We start from the raw sequence: 26,336 nt of genomic DNA, 5'->3' as shown, positions 1-26,336 counted from the left end.
TGGCAAAGTTAGAGGACGGGAAAGCAGTCGGCGGAGATGGAATCCCAAATGAAGTATGGAAGTACGGAGGAGAGGAGGTGCCGGAATGGATTTGGGAAATCTGCAACAGAGTCTGAAAGGGAGAAGGATGTCCAGAGGGATGGAAGGAGGGAATAATCGCGCCAATCAGAAAAAAGGGGAGTGGGAAGCAATCCAGTGACTACCGGGGAGTTACCCTGATGCCGACATTATACAAGATCTACGCGGCAGTCCTAACGGAGAGAATAAGGAAAGAAGTGGAAGTCAAGGGAATGATCCCAGACAACCAGACGGGTTTTAGGAAAGGAATGGGAACTATGGACAATATATATGCATTGAATTATGTGGTAAACAGGCAGATAAAGAAAGAAAAGGGGAAGATAGTAGCGTGCTTTGTCGACCTAAAAGCCGCCTACGATTCGGTGGATAGAGGAGTGCTGATGGAAACATTAAGGGAGAAGGGGGTAAGGAAAGGGCTAACAGAAAGGGTAAGGGAAGTACTGAGAGAGACCAAAAGCAGGGTAAGGACGAGCGAGGGGATGACGGACCCGTTCTGGACGGCAAGAGGTCTAAGGCAAGGGTGCCCGCTGAGTCCAATATTATACCATCTGCTGACCAGGAGGAAGAAATAAGGAAAGGAGGAATAGGAGGGATTAAGATAGGGGAGAGGAGAGTATGGACTCTGGCTTATGCAAACGATGTGGTGATAATGGCAGAGAGGGAAGAAGACATGACAGTGTTATTAAAGAGACTAGAGAGGTACTTGGACAAGAAAAGGTTGGAATTGAACAGGGAAAAATCAAAGGTGATGAGATTCAGAAAGGGAGGAGGAAGATGGAAGAAGAGAGATTGGTTATGGAAAGGAAAGAAAATGGAAGAGGTAGAATCGTTCAAGTACCTGGTATATACATTCAGAAGAAATGGGGGAAGTGAACTACATGTAAAAGACAGGGTAAGCAGAGCAAGTGTGATAATAAGACAAGTGTGGAGGATTGGAAAAAGAAGGTTTGGAAAAGACTGGAAGAGGAGGATATGGCTATGGGACAAATTAGTATGGGCGGTAATCGCGTACGGCGCAGAAGTATGGGGGTGGAGAGAAAGGAGGGAAATAGAAGGGTTGCAAGAGAGGTCCCTGAGGTGGATATTAGGAGTGGACTGGTGCACCCCAGGCTACATGCTGAGAGAGGAACTGCAAAGATCGAAACTGAGGGTCACAGCCCTCAGGAAAGTTAGCATGGGGGTTCGAAAAAAGGATGTGGGAGGGGAAGGGAGGAGAACTGGCACGGAAATGCTGGGAGAAAGTGATTAGAGGGGAGCAAAAAAGGTCAGTTAGAAACAAGTGGGAAGAGGAAAGGGAGAAGTTTTTTGCGGAAAGGGAAATAGAATTGGCACAGCTGGAAATAAAAAGGAGAGAAGGAGAAATGAGCTTCGAGGAAATAGAAGAGGCAGACTTACGGATGCAAGAGGAGGAGAATTGGGACAGGATAGTGACATCGAGGTATAATAAATGGTACAAAGTGATAAAGAGCGTTGGAATACCAAAGTATTTGGAAAAAGGATGGAAGGAAGAAAGATAGAGAAGAGTAGCAAGATTTAGATTGGGAAATGAGTTAAACGAAGCCAAATACAGTAATGCTTCGAAATAAGCAAGTGGTCTCTGCTTCGAAATAAGCAAGTCGCTATCCCCTCTTTTTTGTTTGAAGTCGCCCGCAAAGTGAGAGGTACGAGAAACGAGTGAGAGGTCCATGAAAGCGCGAAGCCGATGTTTAGGGTAATAAATTTCACGCTTGACTGAGCAGTGACATCGGTTAGTAGAAGAAGGATGGAATATATATAATGCTTTCTCAGTCTGGTATATTTGCTTCGAAATAAAGCATAGTGCGAGAATGAGAGGGCATGTTATATTCTATCCTTGTCCAAAAAATAACATCGCTGCTCGGCCGATCACTTTATGATTTGCCGCTACCTCGGATCTCTCACTCATTTCTCGCGTTCTCTATCGTCCCGTTTCGAGAACAAAGTCAAGCCGAATAGCTACCTGCTTCGAAATAAGCAACTGTTCGGTCCCGAGCCACTTGCTTATTTCGAAGCATTACTGTACTGGGAAAGTGAAGAGAAAAGGATTTGTAGAATCTGTAAGTGGGAGCAAGAATCGTGGGAGCATGTATGCATTGCGGGTCAAACAAGGGGAGAACAGAGGGCTGGCAAGGAAAAATAAAGGAACTACTGGGAAAAAGTGGGGAAGGGGAAACTTGGATGAAAGAGGTAGAAAAAGATAGAGGAGAAAGGGAAACCGCGACGACCGCCGAGACTTTTCTCGAGGCAGCGGCATTACCGACGAAAGTAAGCAATAAAGCAGAAGGAAGCAGAGCTGGATGGTACCAACAGCAGACCAACAAGCGGTTGGCAACACTGAGGCAACACGGAAATTGTATGCGGCGAAGAACCAGGCATTCAAGCAAGAGCCACGTGGTATGATAGACGACAACCAAGCGAACAAGAAAAAGGGAAAAGCAAACATTGTTAAGTTGAGAAAACGGAAAAGTGAGAGGAGGGGAAAAGAAATGGACACACCTGGAGAACTGATGAGGGAAGTTAGAAAGCTGAGGGAGGATGTTAGGGAATTAAGAGAGGAGTTGAATGAATGGAGGTTAGAAGCACGTGGAGCAAGAGGGGAAAAACCGGGTGCCGGAGAAAAGGAACAGGGAAAGCAGAGAGGAAGAATAATGGGACAGAGGACGAAGAGAAAAAGGGACTAGAAAGGATGAGAAGAGAAAGAAGGAGGAGAAGTTTAATTTGGAAAGGGCTAGAAGGAGAGAATATGGAGGAAAATCTGTCTTTCATCAAGAAGATATTGGAAAAGGAACTGGGGAGGAAAATAAATATAAAAAGCGCAACAAAAAGAGGATGGAGGGAGAAACATCGTGATAACGGAGCTGGAGGAAGAAGAAAGGAAAAAGGAGATGGTATGAATGGAGAACGGAATATGGGAAAGATGGAAAGTGGAAGTAGACGAAGATTTGTCAAAAGAAGAAAGAAAAGTAAAATGGTTGATAAAGGAAAAGGCAAAGCAGGAAAGGGCAAAGGGAAGATGGGTGGTGTACAATAATAGAAGAATATGGGTAGAGGGACAGGAATTGGTATGGAGTGAGGAGGAAGGAGTTTGGAAGAGGGAGAACTTGGGAGATAGAATCGAGAGACCCATGAAGACGGGGAAGGAGGAAGGAGCAGAAACAAGGAACTCGGACAGGAAGGGAAAAGAGCAGTAGGGAAGATGGGGTGTAAAATGGGAAGACCAAGGAGAGCACCGAGGAAGCAGAAAGACAATTTAAGTTTAGTTTAGAGAAGTGTAAAGACTTGAGATGAGTTTAGTGGGGTGGTTGAACGCAAATTTTCGTTTTATTTTTGTTTTTGTTTTGTTTTGCCAGTATTAGCAGTTTTTCATGTACTTATATTCTACTGTTCATAGCTACTTTTTACTGGATGATGATTATTATTACTATTTACGTTATTATTTTGTTTGATTATGAGACCCGAATGGGACAAAGTTTAGTTTAGCAAAGTTTAGTTTAGTTAGGTGTCAGAACATAGGAAGGAAAGAGGGAGGGAAGAAGGAAAGTAAGAATAGAGGGAGTAGGATAGGGCGTTAGTTAGATAAATAGAACAAGAGAGGCGCAAGGGAAAGGTAGAGAATAGCAAGAATAAGGGAAAGCGGAGGAGCACCCGTGTACCTGCTATACTTAGTATATCTTTGTATTAATAGATTAATAGATTTATGGTTTGCGTCACTCTTGATTTTATAGGTTTAAGATTATTATATGCTATAGTCTACTTTATATTTATACTGTATAATTCTCATTCTAATTTTCATTCAATATTTTATATTTTTATTTTATTTTTATTTTTATTTTTATTTTTATTTTTATTTTTATTTTTATTTTTATTTTTATGTTTATTTTCATATGGTATAGTTTTTGTGGGAACACACACACAAACAAAGAAAAATGTGGTTATAATTTTGTTATAGGTTCGGGTACGCTCCTATTAAAAGCGCCGCGTAACCCGGAATGGAACGAATAAAAATATTATTACTATATCGTGTTTGGTATCATTTTAATCAGAAAAATTTCACCAATGCGTTAGTAAAAGTTTCAATAAAAAAAAGTCAAAATTAAAAAAGTTTTATAGTTGAATTAGTATTAGTCACACCGATACGTTTCGGCTCTTTCCTTTGATCATCGAACCTCTCTCTTTCCGCCACTGTCTGTCCCTTTCTACGTTCACGCTTGGCTGATCGTCGCGTGTAACCCGAGATTCGACACCTCGCTTGGATAAATGCAACCACTCAACAGATCGATGTGAACTAACTTTGCCAATGAGAGTAATGATAGAGCAACGAGTCCCAATCTCGGTTGCATTTATCCAGGTTTTACTGTACTTCGTAATGTTTTCACGACGTTATTGGTCTTCCTTTCCAACTTCGAATGTGACTGCTAGCTTGAGCGTCTGCGAGGTTTGTTTCGCTCTTTGTCTTTTGCTACATTCGAAAATAGGTCATGGTTCGTGGTCATAAATCTGTTATTCTCGATAACCAAGAGTAACCGAGGGAGACTCGTGTCGACCCTTTGAAGTCACCGAACGTAGAAAAAGACAAAAAGCCAAACAGACTTCGCAACAATCAAGCTGGCATGGCAGTCCCATTTGAAGTAGGAAAAGAAACAACGTTGTGAAAACGTTATGAAGTAGTGCAGAATATTACATGTTTTTCATCTGTGCAACGTGACAGTGAATAAAAATATTTATTTACATGAACGAAAATTCTGTGAAAGGTGAAAATGATCGTGTGGTTGAGTGAGTTCAATGATCTTGTCTGGAGATCAGCTGTTCTTCGAAATTTGTTCCCTCCTCGAATGTTTAAGATCGACATAATGACCCAGTGAGAATTATCTGCTTTTAGCATAGCAGGTTAATTTAGGAACGAATGGGTAAGTTTCATTTAAATCATTTTTAAATTTTTCTTAATTATTCCATTTCAAACATTTTTATTTGTTGTTTAGTGTTACGTCCCGGCAAAGAAAATTCTATTATCTCCGATTTCAAATGACGAAAGCATTAGCAATCATGAAATCAGTTCATTTACTGACCTCCTTAGAGTCACCAGCGTCAACGAATTCTTTCTTCTTCTCTAAACATTTCGTCGAAAAGTTGTGCCAATGCACCGACATTCCAACAGGTCAATACACTAGTGAATTCTTTTCTCAACCCATGCAAAACCAGCATTTTCGGCCATAACAAAAACACGATTACGGGCAATAGCGAACACAGTCGGCCATACAGTCGCGAGGTGCGCGGTCTCTCTGTCCGAGGAACGCCTAGTATTTTAAAATGCTTCGAGCAGAGTTCCGTGAATAGTAGTGTCACGCGAAAAGACTCAGTTTTCCTCGTTAAAGAAAGACCAGTTTCAACTCATTTACCGATAGAACCGTTAGTGAAAGACATTAAGACTCAGTGTACACCCATAATTTCGATCATCCGTGCGTCGAGAGGAAGGGAAAGAGAGGGCAGCGCTCTATCAAACTCGTTAACCGTTTTTGTTCATCCGGTGAGTCCCAATCAAAATCTGTATACTCTGTCCTCGGTTGTTAAGGAAATTGTAACATCTTTTCCGTTTGAAAAGTATAACAAATCGACTTTGTAACCAATCATTTCTTTGGGGTAATATATATAATAGTTATTTATTCAATTTTGCTAATTATTTGTTGCGTATACTGTTACGTTGCGCGTGCGACGGCGCAACGTAAAAAGGAAAGATAAAAATTGGAGGATACAGGTGGTTAAATTTCAATTAATTGGTTGGAATTCAACCCTCAATACCTACTTTCCTATTTTAGCGCGATGGTTGGTATCGCTGCCACCAGTCTCGAGCGTGTTAACGCTCTCGACAAATTAAAAAACGAAAGACAAAATTGATAAGATGTTAAAAGATTATAATTATTAGCCTTTCGTTGGGTTCGTTCAACGCTTGGTCCCGTGCGGGACCCTCCTTGAATCTGAGTATGTTGGTAGGCGTGTTTGGCTGAAATGCGTGAGGTGTGTTTGAAGTAAATGGAAACTGTTTAACTAAATGAAACTGGTTTAATTGTGAGTGCAAAATACTGTGAAATGACAAAGTTAAGAGTTCAATAATTTAGAAATTCCGTTAAATTAGAATTACCAGTTTTGCAAAAATGTGTACAAGTGTAAAGATGCTTAAAATTAATTAACAAAATATATATATATATGAATATGAAAACACTCTGATATCACAGTTGAAACATTAGACTAGTGTACCGGTCGCGTGAATCGATTATTACAATTTCGCTTCCTATATTTAGCTGTAAAATCGGCGGTTTCCGCCCGCGGTACACCCTAGCCTGAGAAATTCTCGTAACTCCCGAAAGAGCTGGACTAAGGTGCCCTTTAGATGATGGAGAGATCAGAATTTTGAAATTGTAATAAACGCAAAAATAATATTGAATATTGGATAATATCGATACCTCCCTCGTACGGTGGAACGATCTGACCTGAGAAATTCTCGTAACCCTGAAGGGCTGGACCAGATCACCCGTTTTGCCAATCAATGAACGTCGTGATCGAAAAATGTAATTGAAACGACTTACCGTTACACTGTATAATGCGAAACAAGATTACAATATTCGTTTGCTAAATTCTGTGTATTCGCCTGATGATCTAGAACACCAAAGAAACGGTAAGACGTTGATCACTGCACTTGTCGCGGCGGAACGAATTTAAACGGACGAGTACGTCGACGAGAGACAAACGAATAACGAGTTACGATTAATTACAATTTATTACGAAAACGATCAATATATGATTTACGCGGAGTGAAGTTAATACGAAAACTGCGCGAGCAAACGGTTTAAAAAAGGAAAGAAATGATAGAAAATTTAGGTAGAGGGAAAATTTAACGTGCGCGTCTGTGAGTCCTTGTTAAGAAACGGATTACTTCAACTACCACGGCACTCTGCCTCGCTACGCGGAGGACTTTACCGCAGAGGAAATCTATCACGAATTCCGAACAACTCTGTCTCTCGGACACACGGGCTCCCGATCACGTACCTAACGATTGATCGATCAAGAGTGACAAATTTCGTGCGCGATCGATGGCCGAAAGGCCCGACGCGTGAACATCGTCCTTGGAGGGGACGGTTTGGCGAATCGTAGCCCGTTTTCGGAAGTGTCGCGTGCCCGGTGATTGGCTAAGACGCGCGAGCTAGACGAAGATCTTTCATCCCCTTTCTTTGGTGTTCCTTCCTTTTCTTATTCGTCGCCATGATACATAGTTTCAACGGTTTCCAGAAACTATGCAGTATTTATCATTATACATATAATCAATTAATGGCATTATTCGAGATATGACTATTAGTTTAATTGGAATGCAGAATGAGATTTGAAATTGAAATATAAAGGTTTTGATAGGAAACCGTCATCCGAATGTCATGATCAAAATTATTCATTCCCGATTTGCAAAAGACAGTATGATTTAATATGTTTGAAAGCGGTTGATGCGCTTACGGTGGTTGTAACGCCGTGGCTAATTATGCAATCTGTCGCGCATTAAAACTATCGCCTCGATGAATTCGGTATTTCGCATTTTATGAATTTTAAACAATTCTAAATCTGGCGAACGTTCCTTCGAGAACGTTCCTTTGTTCAAATTTGCCGTTATCGCTAGGCAGTTCTTAGAATTTCGATACAATAGTGTTTATTGCTTCGAACGACCCTTGATTTTCGAACGGCGGTCGAACGTTCGCGACGTTCGCTTTCGTAAGGGTTCTCAATTCTTACTTTCATTGTTTAAATTTGTTTTCATCCATCCACTCTCTCATACTATCGTTACAATCAGGTAAAGATGATCCTTGTTGGACCGGCTGACGCTTTGTGCAACGGAGTGAGAAAGAGGTTTCTAACAAAAGAGTTATTACGATTTTCCCGTTTCTACGCAGTTACCAAGGGAAATTCCCGAAATGCGAAGCACTGGCTAACTGCGTAGCGCTGGTGTTATTGCTACGGCTCTCTCTCTCTCACTCGAGCTAACCCGAGTTTTTGTGCGTATTAGTCTCTTATGTTACAATGGCTGGCGACGATAGTTTCAAGGAGGGTCACGTAAACTATTGAAAAGTAGAAAATAGAAACGGCCTTTCCTCGTGTACCTCGCATGAGAAATTCTCGTAACCCTCGAAAGAGCTTGACGAGATACACGATTCCAGGGTAGAGCAGGTAAAGAAGAGAAAGCGATAGAGGAAGTCAAAAATAGAAAAGAATTAAACTCAAACTCTTCCTTTTACATCCCTGCATGAGGAATCCTCGTAACCTCGAAAGGCTTGACAAGAATGTACAAGGTTGAGGAGGAATGGAAAGATTGGCGGAAAACCGAAACACTCGCCTGTACGCCCCTTACATGAGAAATTCTCGTAACCCAAAAAGACTTGATAAGGGACGCAAGGCGGATAAATGTCAAATTTTCCGCCGGGGCGTAACAATACCCAACTCTGTATCCAACGAACGAAAGGCTTGTATAAGTCTAGACCGAATCCGAATCCCATAATACTATTACTTCATAAAAGGTGTTTAAGCGTTACGTCGGATCACAAACTTCCGCAGAGTAGTCGCCTACCACTACGCCTACTCCGTACGTAACATTAGAATGTTCAAAATTTCCTTCTTTACATTATGACAGGCGACAAGAGATTAGATTCCGTAATCATTTTAAACAACAACTAAAAATGTTCAATCAGTTCAATTTTTTTATTGTGCTGTGCCAACGAGGTGCCGAGCCGTTCGTTCGCAACCTACGTCAAACCCCGCTTTCATAGTCGATGCTGCCGCCCCTGAGCCCGCGCGCTATGCGCGCCCTGATTTGCCAGTGTTTTTCCTTAATAATTCAATAATGAAGCTTCATACAACATTTTCGCACAGGAAAATGTTCAGAATCACCCCAGCTACCACCCCTTCACGGGACCAACGCGAGTTCTGAAACACCCTGTATAAACGAAATGCTTGTGTTCCGATTTTCTTGTACTTATCTAGGTTTTTCTGTATTGGGAAATCTAAAGGGTCTTATTTCTGAAACTATAAATTTAAAAAATTTGTTAAATAATACTAATTTTAAACATTATGCTTATATTTACTACAGAAAAAGAAAACACCATGGAAAGCTATTTTCACTTCGGTACCGATGTGGGCTCTCATAATTGTACATTGTGGACAAAATTGGGGATACTGGACTCTAGTTAATGAATTACCGAATTACATGGACAAGGTGTTGAAATTCAATTATGAACAGGTAACGAATTTATTATTATACAGTAATGCCTTGAAAATTGACCGTGATTGTGCCTTGAAAGTTAACCGTCGCTATTACTACCAATGGTTAATAACGTGATAAGCAGATCAAGCCCATCCATCCAGTGTTGTCAATCCATCCTTTCACTTTTATCAATGAGAGGAATATTGTGCCCGCAGGGCAACTACTTATTGGTACCTGTGAATACACGTGGTTTGCACTGTTACGTGCTGCGCGCGCGCGTGTATTTGGAACGTTACGAGGTGTAAGTGTAACATGTATGTATTGTATGAGTGTAAGAGTGTGTAATGTGGTAGTGTGGTAGTCGAGTAATGTGACTGCTGGTGTCATGTAGGCAGATCGTTTTATCAAACATGCCTCTTTTAAGAAATAAACCTTTAACATCTGGAAAGGAAACTCTCAGGTAAACAGGCCGCTTGCTCTTGAAATAAACAGAAGGCCCAGGGATAACAAAACCAAATGTTTTGGGAAAGCAGTAGGTCCACCGTAATTACACAACAACTGCAACCACTCCAAACTGTCACAGAAACAGATGGGCCCAGCCCGATCATCTAAATAGTAATCAGATCACCCCTTTCTAATTAGTATATAAACCTGTTCGTACCAACATTCTGGGGCAGTACCGAAGTTCATCTAGTGTTGAGCACATCGTGTGCGATCGTGAACTGGTTGCTGTTTAGTGAGATCGGGTTGAAGTCCCCTTCGAGCAAAGTTAACCTTATAGAATCTTATATAACCTTATAAAATGAGTACCGTCTGTGTTTTTATTTGGCATTCTTAACAACCACACACGACACCCCGCATTGCCAGTGCGTCAAAACCGAGCACCCAGCGGAAAGAGGTAATATACAATATACACACCTATAACGCGACAAGAACAACTGTAATAGCCTGATATGTAAAATATGTACATTACTGTGTCAAACCCACATTAGCATTCTTCTTCAAACCCAGTGAAACTAGTGACAGTTCCCACAACAATACAATCTAACCGTTCGGATTGTATTGACAATAATAAAATATAAGTTACGCGACCTCTCATCCGAAAGCCTCACGCGCTGCCTAGCGATCGGCTACGTAACACCGGTAAACGTAACGCGCGTATGACACCTTAAAGCCAGAAAATTTACCCTAACAATTTCTATTGCTATTGGGTCTAAAAATATTGTGGGTTCGGAGGTACGCTAGTCCCATACGGGTCCTTTTATCAGATCGCTAATATTACAGAAATAATAAAGGAGGCTAATACAAAGGTTATGTTAAAAAAAATGAAAATTGGTTAGAATAAATGAAAAATAGTATATTATAAAGATAATAAATGAAATGTGGTATACAATAATAAATTTTGAACAAAATATGAATACAAATTTAGTTTGTGTACAATAATGATTGAGACACAATTAATGGTTACAGAAGAAAACGATTATTGGAAAGATGAAATTTAGAAATTTCCAGTTAGGGCAATCCTACAGTCAAATACTGACTACTGGAAATTCCTTGCCAAAATATTCATAAAAATATAACTGGAAGAGTAAAGGAAAATAACTCGCCAAAAATATATGTATTGTGACCCGTTATAACGTGGGTGCACTCTATACAAACTCACAATACAAATCGTTGGGCGCCAGCCACTCACTGTGGCGATTGAAGTCAAAAGGGAACAAAGGGAAAATCGGGGACTATACAGGGGATGGATTTCGCGGCTCTTCCGGGATGGCCGTAACAATACTTCGCGGGGGAGTACGCGAGGAGGATAGTTTAGGGTAGGGAAATCTCAGGGTGGGAAGGGTTCACGGAAAAGTTCCTTTACGTTACGCGTCGAGGCGGGGTCGAAATAAGGGAAATTTAAAGGGGATTGGAAAAAAGGGGGTTACGACGAAACCGCGGAGTATAAACGAGCGGACGAAGAAGGTACCGTGACTGGAGCTCAGAATCACAATTTTAGATAATATAAGGGACTCACCAGTGAGTTGATGCGACACACTCACACACACACACACACACACACACACACACACACACACACACACTTCCAAACGCTTCCACTAATCGCTTTTAATCGTCTTTATACAAATCGCTTTCGCTCTCGAAAATCTCTATATCCTTTTCTAGTACGTCGTAACGCAAAGTGTCAGGTCGTCGTCGCGGTATCGGCAACGAGCCCGTCGTAGGGGATTTGGGACATCTCCTGGGCCTGGGGTTGATCCATTATTGATTGGCCGGTAATCGGGATCGATGGGGCTAACGGATCCTTGACGGTGACGGGTGCGGGCTGAGGTCTTCGGGCTCGGCGATAGATGGCTCCAGCTGGCTCTCTTTTGCTGCTGTTGTTTGAGCTGGGTGGACGTGTCATCTCGGGGTCCATTGTTGTTCCCTTTCCTGGGAGGGGTTGGGGTCTGTCGCCGGCCTCGAAGCTCCTCTCGGGGTTGTTCGCTTCTGGGGTCCTTTCCGTCGCCTCCATCGGCCCGATACTGGCGGGCAGGGAAAAAGGGGTAAAGTGAGGGAGAGGTTTTTCGGTGGGTTACGGGATTAGAGAGGGAGGTGGGAAAGCGCAGCGATTGTAACGGGGGGTCATACGTGACACCACGTTATAGTATATAAACTTTGAAAATGGATCGAAAATCGTATAAATATCGTCTGAATGCCTGGTTCCTGGGGAGAGAGAAACACACACAATCAACTACTGCACTGATTAAAAATTTTGAAAACCTAACTATTGCAAAAACTGTTAAACTAAAACTACGTAAATATACAGGGTGGTCCACATATATCGAGACAGGTCAATATCTTCTAAACAACACATTTTTGGAAAAAATATTTCGGACAAAAGTTGTCATGTATCAGGGGGCAAATTAGATGGTTGGAAATGGATCTTTTCAGTGGATGCTCCTGAAGGTCATATGAAGGTCAACTTTATTTTCTTAAATGGAACCCCCAATTTTTTATTATACTATCATATTCTGAAGGAGAAAATAGGTAACATTTGTCCGAAAGATTTTCTCGTGGGTTGTCAACTTCCCGAGATAAACCATTAAATATTTAAGAGGATGTGATGGGTAGAAACACGTACCAAGGAGCATTGTATTTATAATCGCTTCATAATTTTCAACAAACATTTCTATTTATTATTTAAGAAAGTGCACAAAGTGTTGACCACCAATTTCAACACCCTCTTTAAGTTGGTTTATTACATATTGTGTAGTAGATAAAAGTTTGTTTACCAAGGTTCCTGACTCATTAGTAAAAATCGACAGTCGGCTTATGTAAAGAAACAAGCTTGTTCCCTTCGACGGAACAATACGTAGGGATTTCGTTTGCTGGTTTATGACAGATTCGCAATGTAAAAGCTGTTTTTGAGTTAAATCGTTTTACGGGTATTGCCGGCAATAGTGTAATTTTTCGTTTCTATACAATATCATTGTCATTTGTCATTTGTCATTTGTCATTAAAACCATACATAGATGTGATAGGTTATGATGGGCCACACGCTTAAATCGCGCCGCCGTCAAGCGGCCGGCATCGCTTTTGTTATTATTTATACAACACTATTGTCTTGGGAAAGTGCTGCCGGCCGCCTTATGACGCGCCGCGGCCTCGGCGGCCGGATTTATATATGAATCTAACCTATCACATTTATGTAACAAGAGCGTTTCGATACATTGACCACCACCGTCTAGGTGTTCTGTATAATGATCGGACATTTTACAGATTGACCGAAACTTGTTACGGACATTTTGCACAATGTCTTTTCGAACGGGCATTCTACACAATGCCCGGCCATTTTACAAAATGTCCACGTTAAACACATCGCCTGTTACAAACGGTTACGAAAATAGTACCAACAAAAAATGTAATTTACTCTTTAGTAACTACCCATACGACCTGGCAACTTCAAACCCCGATATTTCAAGAACAATTGGGAATTCGAGAAAAATGAATAGAATCACTTTTGCTTAAAATTAGCCAAAGAATTCATATACGAAGTATCTCGGATACTCCGGCGGCCACCCTGTATTCCTTTACCCTTTCTGTTATAATCAAAATTTTGATATTCATTACAGTACAATAAATTTTTAACAGAATTCGTTTCGATCGCAATATCATGACAAAGAAAATATATTTTTCAAAATTGACACAAATTACTAAATCTACACGAATGATAAATAAAATTTTGATTACGCGTCTTGGACTGACTGGTGTGGAAGAAATACAATATTACAGAATTTAATGAATAAACAGAGAATTTTAAATTATTATATATGTATGTAGAATTTTGATCATCTTCGCGTGGCCGATAAGGAACGTTCCAGAATGCTCAGCATTGTGGGACCACACGAAGCATGTTTTGGATTTACATCCGGTGATACTTAAAAGTGAAAGTGATCTGCGATTTCGGAGGGTGGAACTACGTTGATTTCAAGGAGTTTGTTATATTAACCATCTGAGTTATGTCTCCAAAAGATAGACTATCTTAAAAACATCAAAGATCATTTCTGCGTTCGTTTAGGGAGTTCCCAGAATGTAATGAAAATCATGAAAGAAATTTTGAAAAAATTCCTGTTCGAAACGTAATAGCACGTCCATACATCACAACCTCGCGGGCGCAGCTACTCATCAGTGTTTTAGAACTGGCTGTGTGGTGTGATCCTCCGGCGCTATATACATGAACAAATGTATTATGTTACTGCTAAACCGAATTTATACTGGACAAGTAGTTAAGTTTAGTAGCCTGTGACAGAACCCGAGGGCGAAGAAGATAGCCTGCCTAGATAGGCTTTCCCTCTTTCTTGCCCCTGAGTATTTCAGTACTCGGCATACTCGCCCGGCTATTTTCTCAATGTAAATTTGATCGTACATTCGTATTCTTAATCAGCACTGCTGCTTTCTCGGCGCTGGAAAACGCGTCTCAACTTACAGATCCCTGTGATTAAATGCCACTCTATATGTACAAATATGGACATGTACAGACGTGTACTTTACAGGGAACGGCACGGTAATAAAAATAATTACTTCATCATTGTCCAAGAGATTGCACTTTCATATTTTTTTATAATTGTATTAGAAAGAGGTGGATCTTACGAAATGCAACTCTTAGAACCCGCATACTAGCCGCGCATGTTTGTATCAGTATATTATCATTACTTATCGGTATACGTAGGGGATTGAGGAATAGTCAGTGGTGTCATCAATTGGAGGAGATACATACAGGGTGTCCCGTAACGTATTTTCACCCTCTGAGGTGGTGGTAGGTGGGGTGATTCTGAACAACTTTTTCCTTTGCGAAAAAGTGGTTTGAAGCTTCCTTTTTGAATTATTAAGCAAAAACACTGACCAATCCGAGCGCGTATAGCGCCCGTTACCTCAGGGACGGCAGCGTCGGCTATGAAAGCGGGGTTTGACGTAGATCGCGAACGAACGGCTCGGCACCCCATTGACATAGCACAATAAAAAAATTGAACTGGTTGAACATTTTTAGTTGTTGTTTAAAATATATACGGAATCTAATCTCTTGTTGCCTATCAATATGTAAAAAAGGAAATTCTAAACATTCTAAACAACAAATAAAAATGTTTGAAATGGAATAATTAATAAAAATTTAAAAACAATTTAAATGAAACTTACCCATCCGTTCCTAAATTAACCTGCTATGCTGAAAACAGATAATTCTCACTGGGTCACTGTGTCGATCTTGAACATTCGAGGAGGGAACAAATTATGAAGAACAGCTGATCTCCAGACGAGATCATTGAACCCACTCAACCACACAGTCACTATCACCTTTCACAGAATTTTCTTTCAGGTAAATAAACATTTTTATTCACTGTCACGTTACTATTGCACTGGACACAAATGAAAAACATGTAATATTCCGAACTACTTCGTAACGTTTTCACGACGTTATTGATCTTCCTTTCCAACTTCAAATGGGACTGCCAGCTTGAATGTTGTGAGGTCTGTTTCGCTTTTTGTCTTTTTCTACATTCAGAAATAGGTCATGGTTCGTGGTCATAAATCTGCTGTTCTTAGTAACCAAGAGTAACCGAGAGAGGCTCGTGTCGACCCTTTGAAGTCACCGAATATAGAAAAGGACAAAGAGCGAAACAGACCTCACACATTCAAGCTGGCAGGCCCATTTGAAGTTGGAAAGGAAGACCAATAACGTCGTGAAAACGTTACGAAGTAGTGCGGAATGTTAAGCCGAGTATCCACCTGTATCCAACGCCCGTATCGTATCACCGTTCCGAACCCTTTTGAATAGGCAGACGTTGCCTCGTTGCATGCCACGGCGTGCTACGGCTCGGACAATATTTCTTCGTTTCTTGATAGAAACGGTTCGGCAATAGGACTCGGCCACTACAGGCGAGGAGTTTCGTTATGCTGCGTGCCGTTCCAAAGGAACGGAGGCAACAGACCCATCCGAAAAATTTGTCGATTCTTTGCCGTTGCATCGAAGGAAAGGTTTATGCATTTGCACTTGACATAGCGTTTCGTGCCGTCACTTGGGTTTCAATTTATTTGAAATCTTGCGGTATTATTGAATTCATTTCAAAATCGATGAAATTATTTATGAACTTAATCTAATTTAATTTAGACAAATTTTATCGTCTAAATATATTTAAACAGATCAATTATCTTCGGTGATACGCTGTACATAAAAGAGCAATGTTAATAAGAAACTCTGTGATTATTGAAAAAGGACAATGTTAATTTTTCAGAGATTTTTCCGTTGCCGAGAATCGAAAGTTCTATTGGGCTGTGATACGGAGGTGAAGGAACGGGCCGATCCGAAAATTGTCGGTTTCTTGCTGTACAAAGGATAGGTTCGGAAACCACTTGAAACGTAAAAACAACATACCCAGGCGAAGGCCCGAAATGCTATGTCAAGTGGAAACATGACACTTGAGGCTCGAGATAATATGATCTGGAATCGGATATATCAGTGAGATAATACTAATGCAATGACTGAACTTTGTTATTTTTCATTTTTTTCTTATAAAACTTTTACCAAGGACAATTACAATAAAGAAACAACATGCAGGAAATCGAAACTTCTCGCCTATAGGAGTTTCTTTCAAGAAACGAAGAAATATTGTCCGAGCCGTAGCACGCCGTGGCATGCAACGAGGCAACGTCTGCCTTTTCAAAAGGGTTCGGAACGGTGATACGATACAGGCGTTTGATACAGGTGGATACTCGGCTTTACATGTTTTTCATTTGTGTCCAGTGCAATAGTAACGTGACAGTGAATAAAAATGTTTATTTACCTGAAAGAAAATTCTGTGAAAGGTGACAGTGACTGTGAGGTTGAGTGGGTTCAATGATCTCGTCTGGAGATCAGCTGTTCTTCGTAATTTGTTCCCTCCTCGAATGTTCAAGATTGACACAGTAACCCAGTGATAATTATCTGTTTTCAGCATAGCAGATTAATTTAGGAACGGATGGGTAAGTTTCATTTAAATTGTTTTTAAATTTTTATTAATTATTCCATTTCAAACATTTTTATTTGTTGTTTAGAATGTTTAGAATTTCCTTTTTTACATAATGATAGGCAACAAGAGATTAGATTCCGTATATATTTTAAACAACAACTAAAAATGTTCAACCAGTTCAATTTTTTTATTGTGCTATGTCAATGGGGTGCCGAGCCGTTCGTTCGCGATCTACGTCAAGCCCCGCTTTCATAGCCGACGCTGCCGTCCCTGAGCCCGCGCGCTATACGCGCTCGGATTGGTCAGTGTTTTTGCTTAATAATTCAAAAAGGAAGCTTCAAACCACTTTTTCGCAAAGGAAAAAGTTGTTCAGAATTACCCCACCTACCACCACCTTAGAAGGTGAAAATACGTTACGGGACACCCTGTATACACACCTCGCTATACGGCCGCTCTTTATACGGCATTTCGCTATAACGGCCTTTATTAATTATGGCATTTTTCGATTTACGACGCGCAATGTTTCGTTATGCGACCAAAAAAAAAAATGGTATTCTTTTATTTTTATGTAAGCATTTTTATAGGAAATAAAAAGAATAAAATGCTTTATGAACTAAAAACTATATTATTTTATAAAAAATTGGAACAGATCCAACTGAATTTGTGTGGGTTTGTATTAAAATAATTGATTCGTTATACGGCTTTTCGCTTTATGGCCAACTCTTCCGGAACGGATCTAGGCTGTAAAACGAGGTAGGGTGTATAGTATTCTCCCTTCTTCTTTACAACTGTGAAGAAATAGACGACTAAAAGAATAAACGACCATACAACTCATGAGATACTTGAATGTATCAAATAATAAAAAATTTCAATTTCAAAGCTGTCAGTGTTTTAATCTTTGTCAATAAATGTCGGTAATAATGGGAATAATTGTTTCATGTATACGGGTATCTCATGGGTATCCAGATAGCCTCGTAAGTTTGTCTGCCCGAATCACCTATTAGCGCCGGTCACCTTGACAGGATGAACTGTGTTCAGTGGAAATTTTCAAGTCAAATGCTGACGTAGAATGTCGAAGTAGTTGGAGGACGACCCAAAGTGAAAGAGTGTTTGCGTCTTACGAAAGTACATACTTTTACAGAAAGAAGTTTGTACACTGTTATGTTGAAGAGATTGGAGAATATCTCAAAGTCCAGGAAGGCTGGACTGAAATGGTGCCGATTGCAGTCAGCGTCGTACTTCTCATTTTTTTGAAATATGGGTAGAATGTGGGTAACGTCTGTATGCAGTGGGCTCGCCTCCCAAAGGTAGCCCTTAACGCTTTAAAGCGTGCATTTTTCCTTCCGATAAAATTTCATGAAACTTTGTACTAGGGCTTTTTTCGTGTTGCTAATTACAAATCAAATTAATCCTACATCAAGCGATTCTGGGAATCCGAGATAGCAGGACCAACATGGCCGACTAAAATCGTAAAAAAACGAAAAACCAACAGGAAGAGAAATACAAGGCAATTTTCGAAGTTGCTAGTTTCTAATTTTAGGTCAATATTTAAAAACTCAAAATGACGAATTGAGATTTATCCACGTAAGTTTTCTACAAATTGTGTATTTGTACTTCCGAATATCTACGGCGTTTACGAAAACTCTTAATTCTACTTACGAGATCTTTATTTTGATCAATTGTTAAACAAAATAAAAATCAACTCTAGTTAAATATTAGAACTAGCCAATCCAAAATTTTCAATATTTCTTTGTTTCAAGGTTTGAATTTTTTGCAATTCAATCCGCCATTTTGGATTCGCCATTTGGTATTTTTTAATTTCTATTAGTATCACTATGAATATATAATTTGATGCGATTTTATGCAAACCTTTTAGTCTTTTGCAATGTCAGTTCATTATCTTGGATCTGCCATTTTGAATTTTTAAATTGCCACCTCAGATTCGTAATCATTGGCCTTAAAAACCTATATTTTGCAAGTTTTGTGATAATATAACTTATAAATCACTGTAAAATGAATTTTTTCTAAAGAATATACACTTTTTCATAAATTGTCTATTTATAAAATTGTTAAATCTAACAGAATTTGATTTTTTACATTTTCTAAACGTTTATTAACGCCTATTAGATTTTTCAAATAGAAAAAATTTAGATAGAAATATTGTGTTTCAGTAATTGAAAATGAAAAAACAAAAAGTGCGACTGTAAAGTCCCACTATGCTTTAAAACCTTAAAAATTCGTGATAAAAAGGATCCGTAGAAATGCGGTGTTGCACGGTTGTAGTTTTCTGTTGCCAACTTAGGACAACGAGCTCCTACGTATTGGTTGAAACTAAATAGACGAGATGTATTCAGATACCTCTACGGGTGAGAAGGCATAGTTGCACTACCTTCGAATGTGTCGACTTCATTAAACCAGGCTTGAGAATTAAGTGCTCTTTTTGGCCGATTTTCAGAAGTTACGCTCCCTTTCTTTCCGTCTAGGGCCCCGTAACGGCCTTAGTACTCGATACACTAAACGAATCGCCAAAACTAAACTGTCTACTCGAGTATTTTATAAGTTCACATCTTCACATTTAGCTCTAACATTCTATTAGCATTGATATTTTGCATTTCAATGATGTTAATGAAAACTTTTATTCCACAGAACGGTATGTTGTCAGCCCTGCCATATTTGGTGATGTGGATATTAAGCTTTCCACTATGTTGGCTAGCTGATTACGCCTTGAAGAAGGGTGTTTCAAGAGGGGTTGTGAGGAAGGTTTGCAACACCATCGCTCACTGGGGACCTGCAGTCGCTTTGAGTTGTCTGGCCGCCCTGTCGATTGATAATGCTATCGTGGCTGTCGGTATATTAGTAGTAGCTGTTGGATTAAATGCTGGATCTCTCTGCGGATTCCAAATCAACCACATCGATCTGAGCCCGAATTTTGCTGGTACCATGATGTCCATCACGAACTGTATTGCTTCTGTGATTGCAATCATCGCACCATTAGTCTGTGGTGCCATCGCTTATGAAGACGTATGTCACTCGTCATTTTAATTATTTAGTACTAATGACTGTTGTCAGTCTCTTGTTGTTTAAATTATTTTTTGGATAATGATGTGTCACTGACATTATAGTTACGTTCTTCAGGGTTAACCCTTTGTAGACGATCGTCGCATAGTGTGTCCAAACGTAATTGTCATAGTATTTATAATTCCGTACATACTCTTGATACAAAACACAGCTTTAGGTGTAGACAGCAAAGATTTACCTATAGTATACGTTTTTGCGGTTGAAAATAGTACTTTGTTTAAATTAAATTAATAATTCTTTGTGCAAGTTTAAGAATGCTTTGTCCCCAAAGAGTTAAATGACTCATTGTTAAAATCATGTACACCCCCGTTCATAAGTATCCAGACACCTTTTAAAATAAAATACTCTTTGCAAAATTTTAATTACTTATAACTTCTAAGTGCATTGCCCGATCTCGATGAAATTTTCAGCATACACATAACTTATTTGAATTTACGAAAAACGTATTTTAAATTTGCATTATAGACTCACATAAAAAAGTTGAAAAAATTACCCTTAACTGTAATTTTTTAAAACAGCAAAAGCACATATCTTAGTAAATTAATTTTTATAGCTTCTCCAAAAGCCTCAAGTCATTTGGTCCAATTTTAAATGAGGTATTCTGTTTCAAACGGTGTCCGAAGAATTTCGTGATTGACTGTACGTACAGGCGAAATTTAATGTAGTAGTACTCATAGTTTTTCGCGAATATCTTGCAAACTAATGGAGTCCGATATATAGCTCAGATGGGAAAAGTTACTTAACATGTCGAATTTTACAACATATTTCAAAACCATTGAAATCGGAGGGAGAGTAGTTTATCTACAAGTTCACCAAATATAGTAAAAGCATATTGTTCAAGAAACTACAGCGAAATAATTAAAATAATGAAAAATGGAAAGTACATTTGGAGTGCGTTCGCCTCGTTTATTAATGAATCAATTGATCAGTTACCATGGTTTCTGTACATTCAGCGCGCAAATGAAATTGTCCATAGCGTGCCGATGTGCACCGGCCTCGTTGCACGCTTATATCTACTTTATTGCGGGCTCTCATTTAGCAAGGCCCTGCTCTTAAATACGAGCAATTTCTACGAGATTCACGCTATATTTATAGTAGTTAAATACAGTAGATTCTCATTATATTGCCGCAGAGGGGTTGCAAGAATAGAAAATTTGTCAAGCTTCCAAGCACTCATTTGGAGGGGAAATAGAAATAAATATATTATCTTCGAAGACTGTGAGAGGGGAAGTGCGGAATTAGTATGCTTGAAGATCTGTGTAAAAATCAACTTGCCCACGTGGCAATATAACAGCAGGCTTCTGTATCAGATCCTGGAGAAGCTAACTATAATGTTGATGAGATTTTTATACATATTCAAAAAAAAAAAAGGAAAACATGGCTTACACTTATTAGCAACATTTAATGTAAATTGAAAATTTTTATTTTCAGACAAACGCAGCGCTGTGGAACATAGTGTTTTATTTATCCGCTGCAATTTACGTGTTAGGAAATTTAATTTTCATTATCTTCGGTCAAGCTGAAGTTCAACCATGGAACGAACCCGAAGCTTATGAACTTAGCACCAGGAAAAACTTCGCAACGGCGTAAACAACAAGAACAAGAACTACACATTGTCTTTCATGATTTTCTATAAATGTAGCTTGTACTACATTTATTTACATTTTTATTGGCGCACAATATGATGCCGTCAACCAATCACAGGATATTGTGTGCTTTAATTAGTGAATTCACGGTTGTAGCTGTGAATATGTTAATTATATTATATGATAAGTTTCGCACCATTGTAACCTTCTGCTGATAATATTCATAAGATCTTCCGGTAATTATTTAGACTACGGACGGCAACTCCGATTTCGATAATTTTTAAATATGTTGTAGAAATCAACATTTTGAACAACTTTTTCCTATACATATAACCGCCGCTCGGTCTTAGTTTTCGAGATATTTTCGAAGAACTGTCGAAACTAATACATTGAATTCTGCGTGGTCGTGTGCGTCCGTGTTACGCACGCATGTAACGCGTGTTACATCTTACGTGTTAGTGTGCGATCGCAGCTCTTCTACTGTTTTTGCAGGTAGCAGCACGGCGACCGAAACTAATATATATGTACATATATAACGGGTGGACTTAAAAATCAAATTTAACTAACTTTAATGATTTCGAATCTCAGTTTGTGTGTCTGATCGCTTAACGGCGACCAGAATATTACTTTAGCCTAACCTAACCTAATTCACTGATTAGGTAGAGTGGATTGGGTTAGGTTAGGCTATAAAATTTCCGGTTGCCATCGGTACGTTGAAATCATGAACATAGAAATACACAAGGTATATATTGGTCATCGGTCGTCGTGCTGTTGCCTGCAGAAACAATAGAAAAGCGGCGATCCCATATTAATGCATACGTTATCACGAATACACACGGATGGGCAGAATTCGATGTATTAGTTTCGACAGTGTTTCGAAAATATCTCGAAAATTAAGGCTGAGCGGCGGTTATATGTATAGGAAAAAGTTGTTCAAAATGTTGATTTCTACAACATATTTATAAATCATCGAAATCGGAGGTGCGGTCTGTAATTACCGAGATTTAATTTTCAAACAAATCGAGTTTACAAAGCGTTCGTATGTGTTACCGAACACGGTAGATTTTTCCAGGGAAAATGGCACTGCAGAAGAGAAAGACTCCACTATGTACTTACTGTCCATCGATCACAAGTCCCATGAGAATCGCACGCTTCCAAAATGCATATGGCACGACAGCTGAGAACTAGTTCTTTCAAGTTCGTAAGAGAACACGCTTGTCTGAAAAGGTTTAATTCTCACCTAGCGTGCGCGCAACACGATCTAGGAAGGCAACAGCGCCTCAAGTATTTTTACAACGAAAGCGAAACATTGACGCGTGTTTGGAGTGAGATGTACGGTGATCATGCTATCCTCTCAAGCTAAATGATAGAATTTTCCCGCTTCTGTAAATTTTGACAGACCGAACACGTGGATTTTATATAGCGCACAGTAGCACGCCTCGCTGTTGAAAAAAATATGCCTACTCTGGAGAACTGAAGGAACGTGCAATCTGAGAATTTAAAAAAAAAAGTTATTAACTTCTCTAAATAAATATTTTTTAATTCATAAAAGCATATAGAATGCGTACGCAATTGGGACGGGTTATATCTTGAATTTAGTAAAGGATAGGAAAAAGCTATTCATGAAAAAGTTGATTGGTATGAGAATGTTTATTTTTCTATGACTTAATTTTCTTCGTGAATGCAACGATGTACTAAAAAAATGCAGATGCACTTTTTATTTAAATAGAATTGCATATTTATTTTACTCGTATCAACTCCTTGGAACATTCTGCATAAAAAGGTACTATGATACTATTAGAACTAATAAACGGAGCGGCCTCGGCTCCTTTTCTCCTTCTATCCTTCTCTCCCCTCGCTACTATTCCCTCTCTCTATTTCGCTAACGCGCCTATGTCTAACAGTACAACAGTTCAACTTTTACATCAATAGCTTTCCCCTATCTCTTACCAAATTCAAGATATAACCCGTCCCAATTACGTGACGCTTGTATTTTCAGAAACCTATAGTAACTTTGTGTTTTGAAACTAATAAAAAGTACAAAGTACAAGTGTTAATCAATATTCTGAATAAATGCAATTAATTTAAATAAATAAATATCTCACATACTACTTATGTAAAGAATTGCAGAATTATTACAAAGAGGAGGCATATTCTTCTCTTGTTATACCTCCTCTTTGAGCGAGGTTTGTTATGGGCGCTGTAAAAAATCCAGGCGGTCGTCAGTCAAAACTTAGCGAAAAGGGACAATCTCAACACTCACAATCAGAATGAGAGAAGGACAGCATGACTGTAGTGCATCTCACTCAGCGTTTGGGCGTTGTTGCCTTTTTCGCTTGCCCTCGCAGACACAGTTCAAGTGACGTAACCAAGTTAACGCCTGATTTTCGCTACGATTCCAAATTGGCAATCTTTTTAGTTAGACGCCACCTTATAACTAATAGCTGAACTGAATTTGTCACGTAACTTGCTTTGTATTATCCACAAAATGGCGGAACTGGTCTGTGGGAATACTTTCACGGGACTACACTTTTCGACCTTATTTCGCAACAAATGAAGACAAAATAGGTCTTAATTTGCAGGTAAGGGCAGGTTAAGCTAGACCGCTGAACTCATGATTTCAATCACAGCACTGTTTTAGTGGTTTTAATATGCTTCGATTCCGCGACTGCATTTTGTCGATTTTTTCCTCCACTTTGGACGCTTATATTACTAAACATCAACATAATCCCACTGAAACATTAGTTCAGCGGTGTGTATTGGTCCTTGCTCTTTCGAATAAGCCCTCACCCAGCCCCAAATGTTCTCATATAAAGACGAAAAGTAGTACCGTGAACCCCTTTCTAGGCCCATTTTTGCTGGATAATCTCAACGCGCTACTATTCTCAAAGCAGCTGCATTAAGCGAGACGCCGAGGAACCTGATGCGGAGCGCCACTCTCGGTACTTCGTCTCCCGCGAAGCTATTTCGGTTTCTGGCTTGATAAAAAAAATCGACGTTACAACTTTCTCTGGATGTATTTTTAAAATAAAAATCTACTCTATCGCGTGGTATAATTCAATTTTACGCTACATAGTTAAAAGGGCTTGATAAGGGACGCAAGGCGGATTGTTGGAGTTCGTATTGAAGGGTTTTAGAAAGATTTATTGGGTCCCCTTGACCATGTTGTTGCCATCTGATTATCAGGCTCTGGGTGGCGCACATGGAGTTTGTCAGTCACCGGAAATAGACGGTATTAGACACCATAAATTTCGCCTTTTATGGATGCAAGTGGTCGTTCTGCTTGCCACTTGAACTATTTACAATGAGGACCCAAGTTCAGGTCAATTCTCAGAATTTCCCGAACTCTAACTTTCGCCCACCTAAGCGATGCTCATGTTCCCCTTCTATATTGGAAATGCACTAAGGGCGGTTGGAAGGGAGGGCACGAGCTCGAAGCAAATTTTAGAGAAGAGAACACTTCGTTTTGGTACCTGGTACAAGACGGATAACAGTTAGACACTCAGACAGATTGTAGTAAATTCCAACACGCACACCCAGTTACACGTACACACATATACACACTGCAATAGAAATAAACAATATAATAGTGCATAAATGTGTGAAATCATTTTCTCCCAACCTGCTTGCTTGGGTGACACTAATCCAAATCAGACGGCACTTTGTGCAATATCCCAAGGATTGATCAGCAGTCCTTAACACGGATAAATTTCAAATTTTCCGCCGGGACGTAACACTTGAATAGCAATTGCCTTAATACGTGACAAACTATGATTCCGACCAGTTTAATAGATTTCCTTGTAATTGTGAGTTATATTATTGAACGTGAACGATCGTTCTTCTAAATTAGTATAATAAACGGTTGGTTATTCGTTCTTTTAGTTGTTAATCCTTGCCAGGTAGGCTGAATATATTGAACAGGCTTAAGTTAAATTGCAGTGTGTTTGTTACCGTCGTCAAGAAGACCGTATGGTTGTTCATTGACAATGATTACTATTGTGTATTTGACGGTTGTATTTATAAATTCGTGATGCTGCGAAACAGAGGAGTTTATGGTGCTATTTTTGAGTGCCATTGGTAATGGGTTCAAAAGTTATGGGACTTTGAAATTTTCATATTTTTAAGTGCAAATGATTATACAAATGCAAATTGCATCACACATGCAATTTTCCCTGAAACTCATCTTAATTGTTAGTAAACATCATCTGATCATCTCAAATTCATGCCTTTGTCACTTTTACACTTAATTTTCACTTCATATTTCGATTTCTCATCAAAATATGAAAACTTCAAAGTTCCATAACTTTCGAACCCGTTGCCAATGGCACCCAAAAATTGCATCATAAACTCCTCGTTTCATCCTCTTTCGAATAAACATAGTCTGGATGAGCAACTCTACCATCCACTTTTTTTAACCATTCCCTTGTGAGTCCCGGAAGATGATCATTATTAATTCTAACGGGAAGAGGTTTAGGGGTGTTCTTATTATTACTGCGATTTAGAAGTGAATTATTTGTTAAAATGGAGTTGAACGCTAGGTTTTTTGGAGTCGTTGCGACAGAGAATGCATAACAGAGACGACACATAACAATTTACGTCTAATATCTAAAAATAGCTCCTTTAATTCGCTATGCAGACTAGAAATAGGAGTAGTACGGAAAGCGTCCGCAATTATTTTTACTTACAATTACACACAAGTTTTAAATGAAGTTTAATATACTTAACAAAGGTTTGTTTGCTGAATCATAAATTATAAAACCGTAATCAATTTTTGAGCGAATGAGGTCAAAAGTGTGGTCAAAGGTGTCTTTTTCTTGGCTCCCCAGCTTTTGCCAGCTATACTTCTAAATATGTTAA

The 26,336-nt window shown here is 39.3% G+C and overlaps 1 protein-coding gene across 5 annotated transcripts in view; it reads left to right on the top strand.

The window, feature by feature from the left end:
• Positions 1-24,544, top strand: part of LOC117611244 (putative inorganic phosphate cotransporter) — a 136,817-nt gene extending 112,273 nt beyond the window's left edge. For 4 of the 5 annotated variants that reach the window (XM_076692432.1, XM_076692434.1, XM_076692435.1 and 1 more), the window contains 3 exons: positions 9,215-9,364; positions 19,462-19,836; positions 21,325-24,544. In XM_076692432.1, coding sequence (XP_076548547.1) covers positions 9,215-9,364; positions 19,462-19,836; positions 21,325-21,483 — 684 coding nt within the window. In that variant the 3' untranslated portion in view covers positions 21,484-24,544. The remainder of the gene's footprint in view (positions 1-9,214; positions 9,365-19,461; positions 19,837-21,324) is intronic. The other variant, XM_076692433.1, reaches the window with a different exon arrangement.
• Positions 24,545-26,336: the final 1,792 nt, after the last annotated feature.

This window comes from Osmia lignaria, chromosome 15, assembly GCF_051020975.1.
Source record: "Osmia lignaria lignaria isolate PbOS001 chromosome 15, iyOsmLign1, whole genome shotgun sequence".
Taxonomy (NCBI): domain Eukaryota; kingdom Metazoa; phylum Arthropoda; class Insecta; order Hymenoptera; family Megachilidae; genus Osmia; species Osmia lignaria.
Note: the sequence above shows the minus strand (reverse complement) of the source record. Positions and strands in the feature narration are given on the sequence as shown.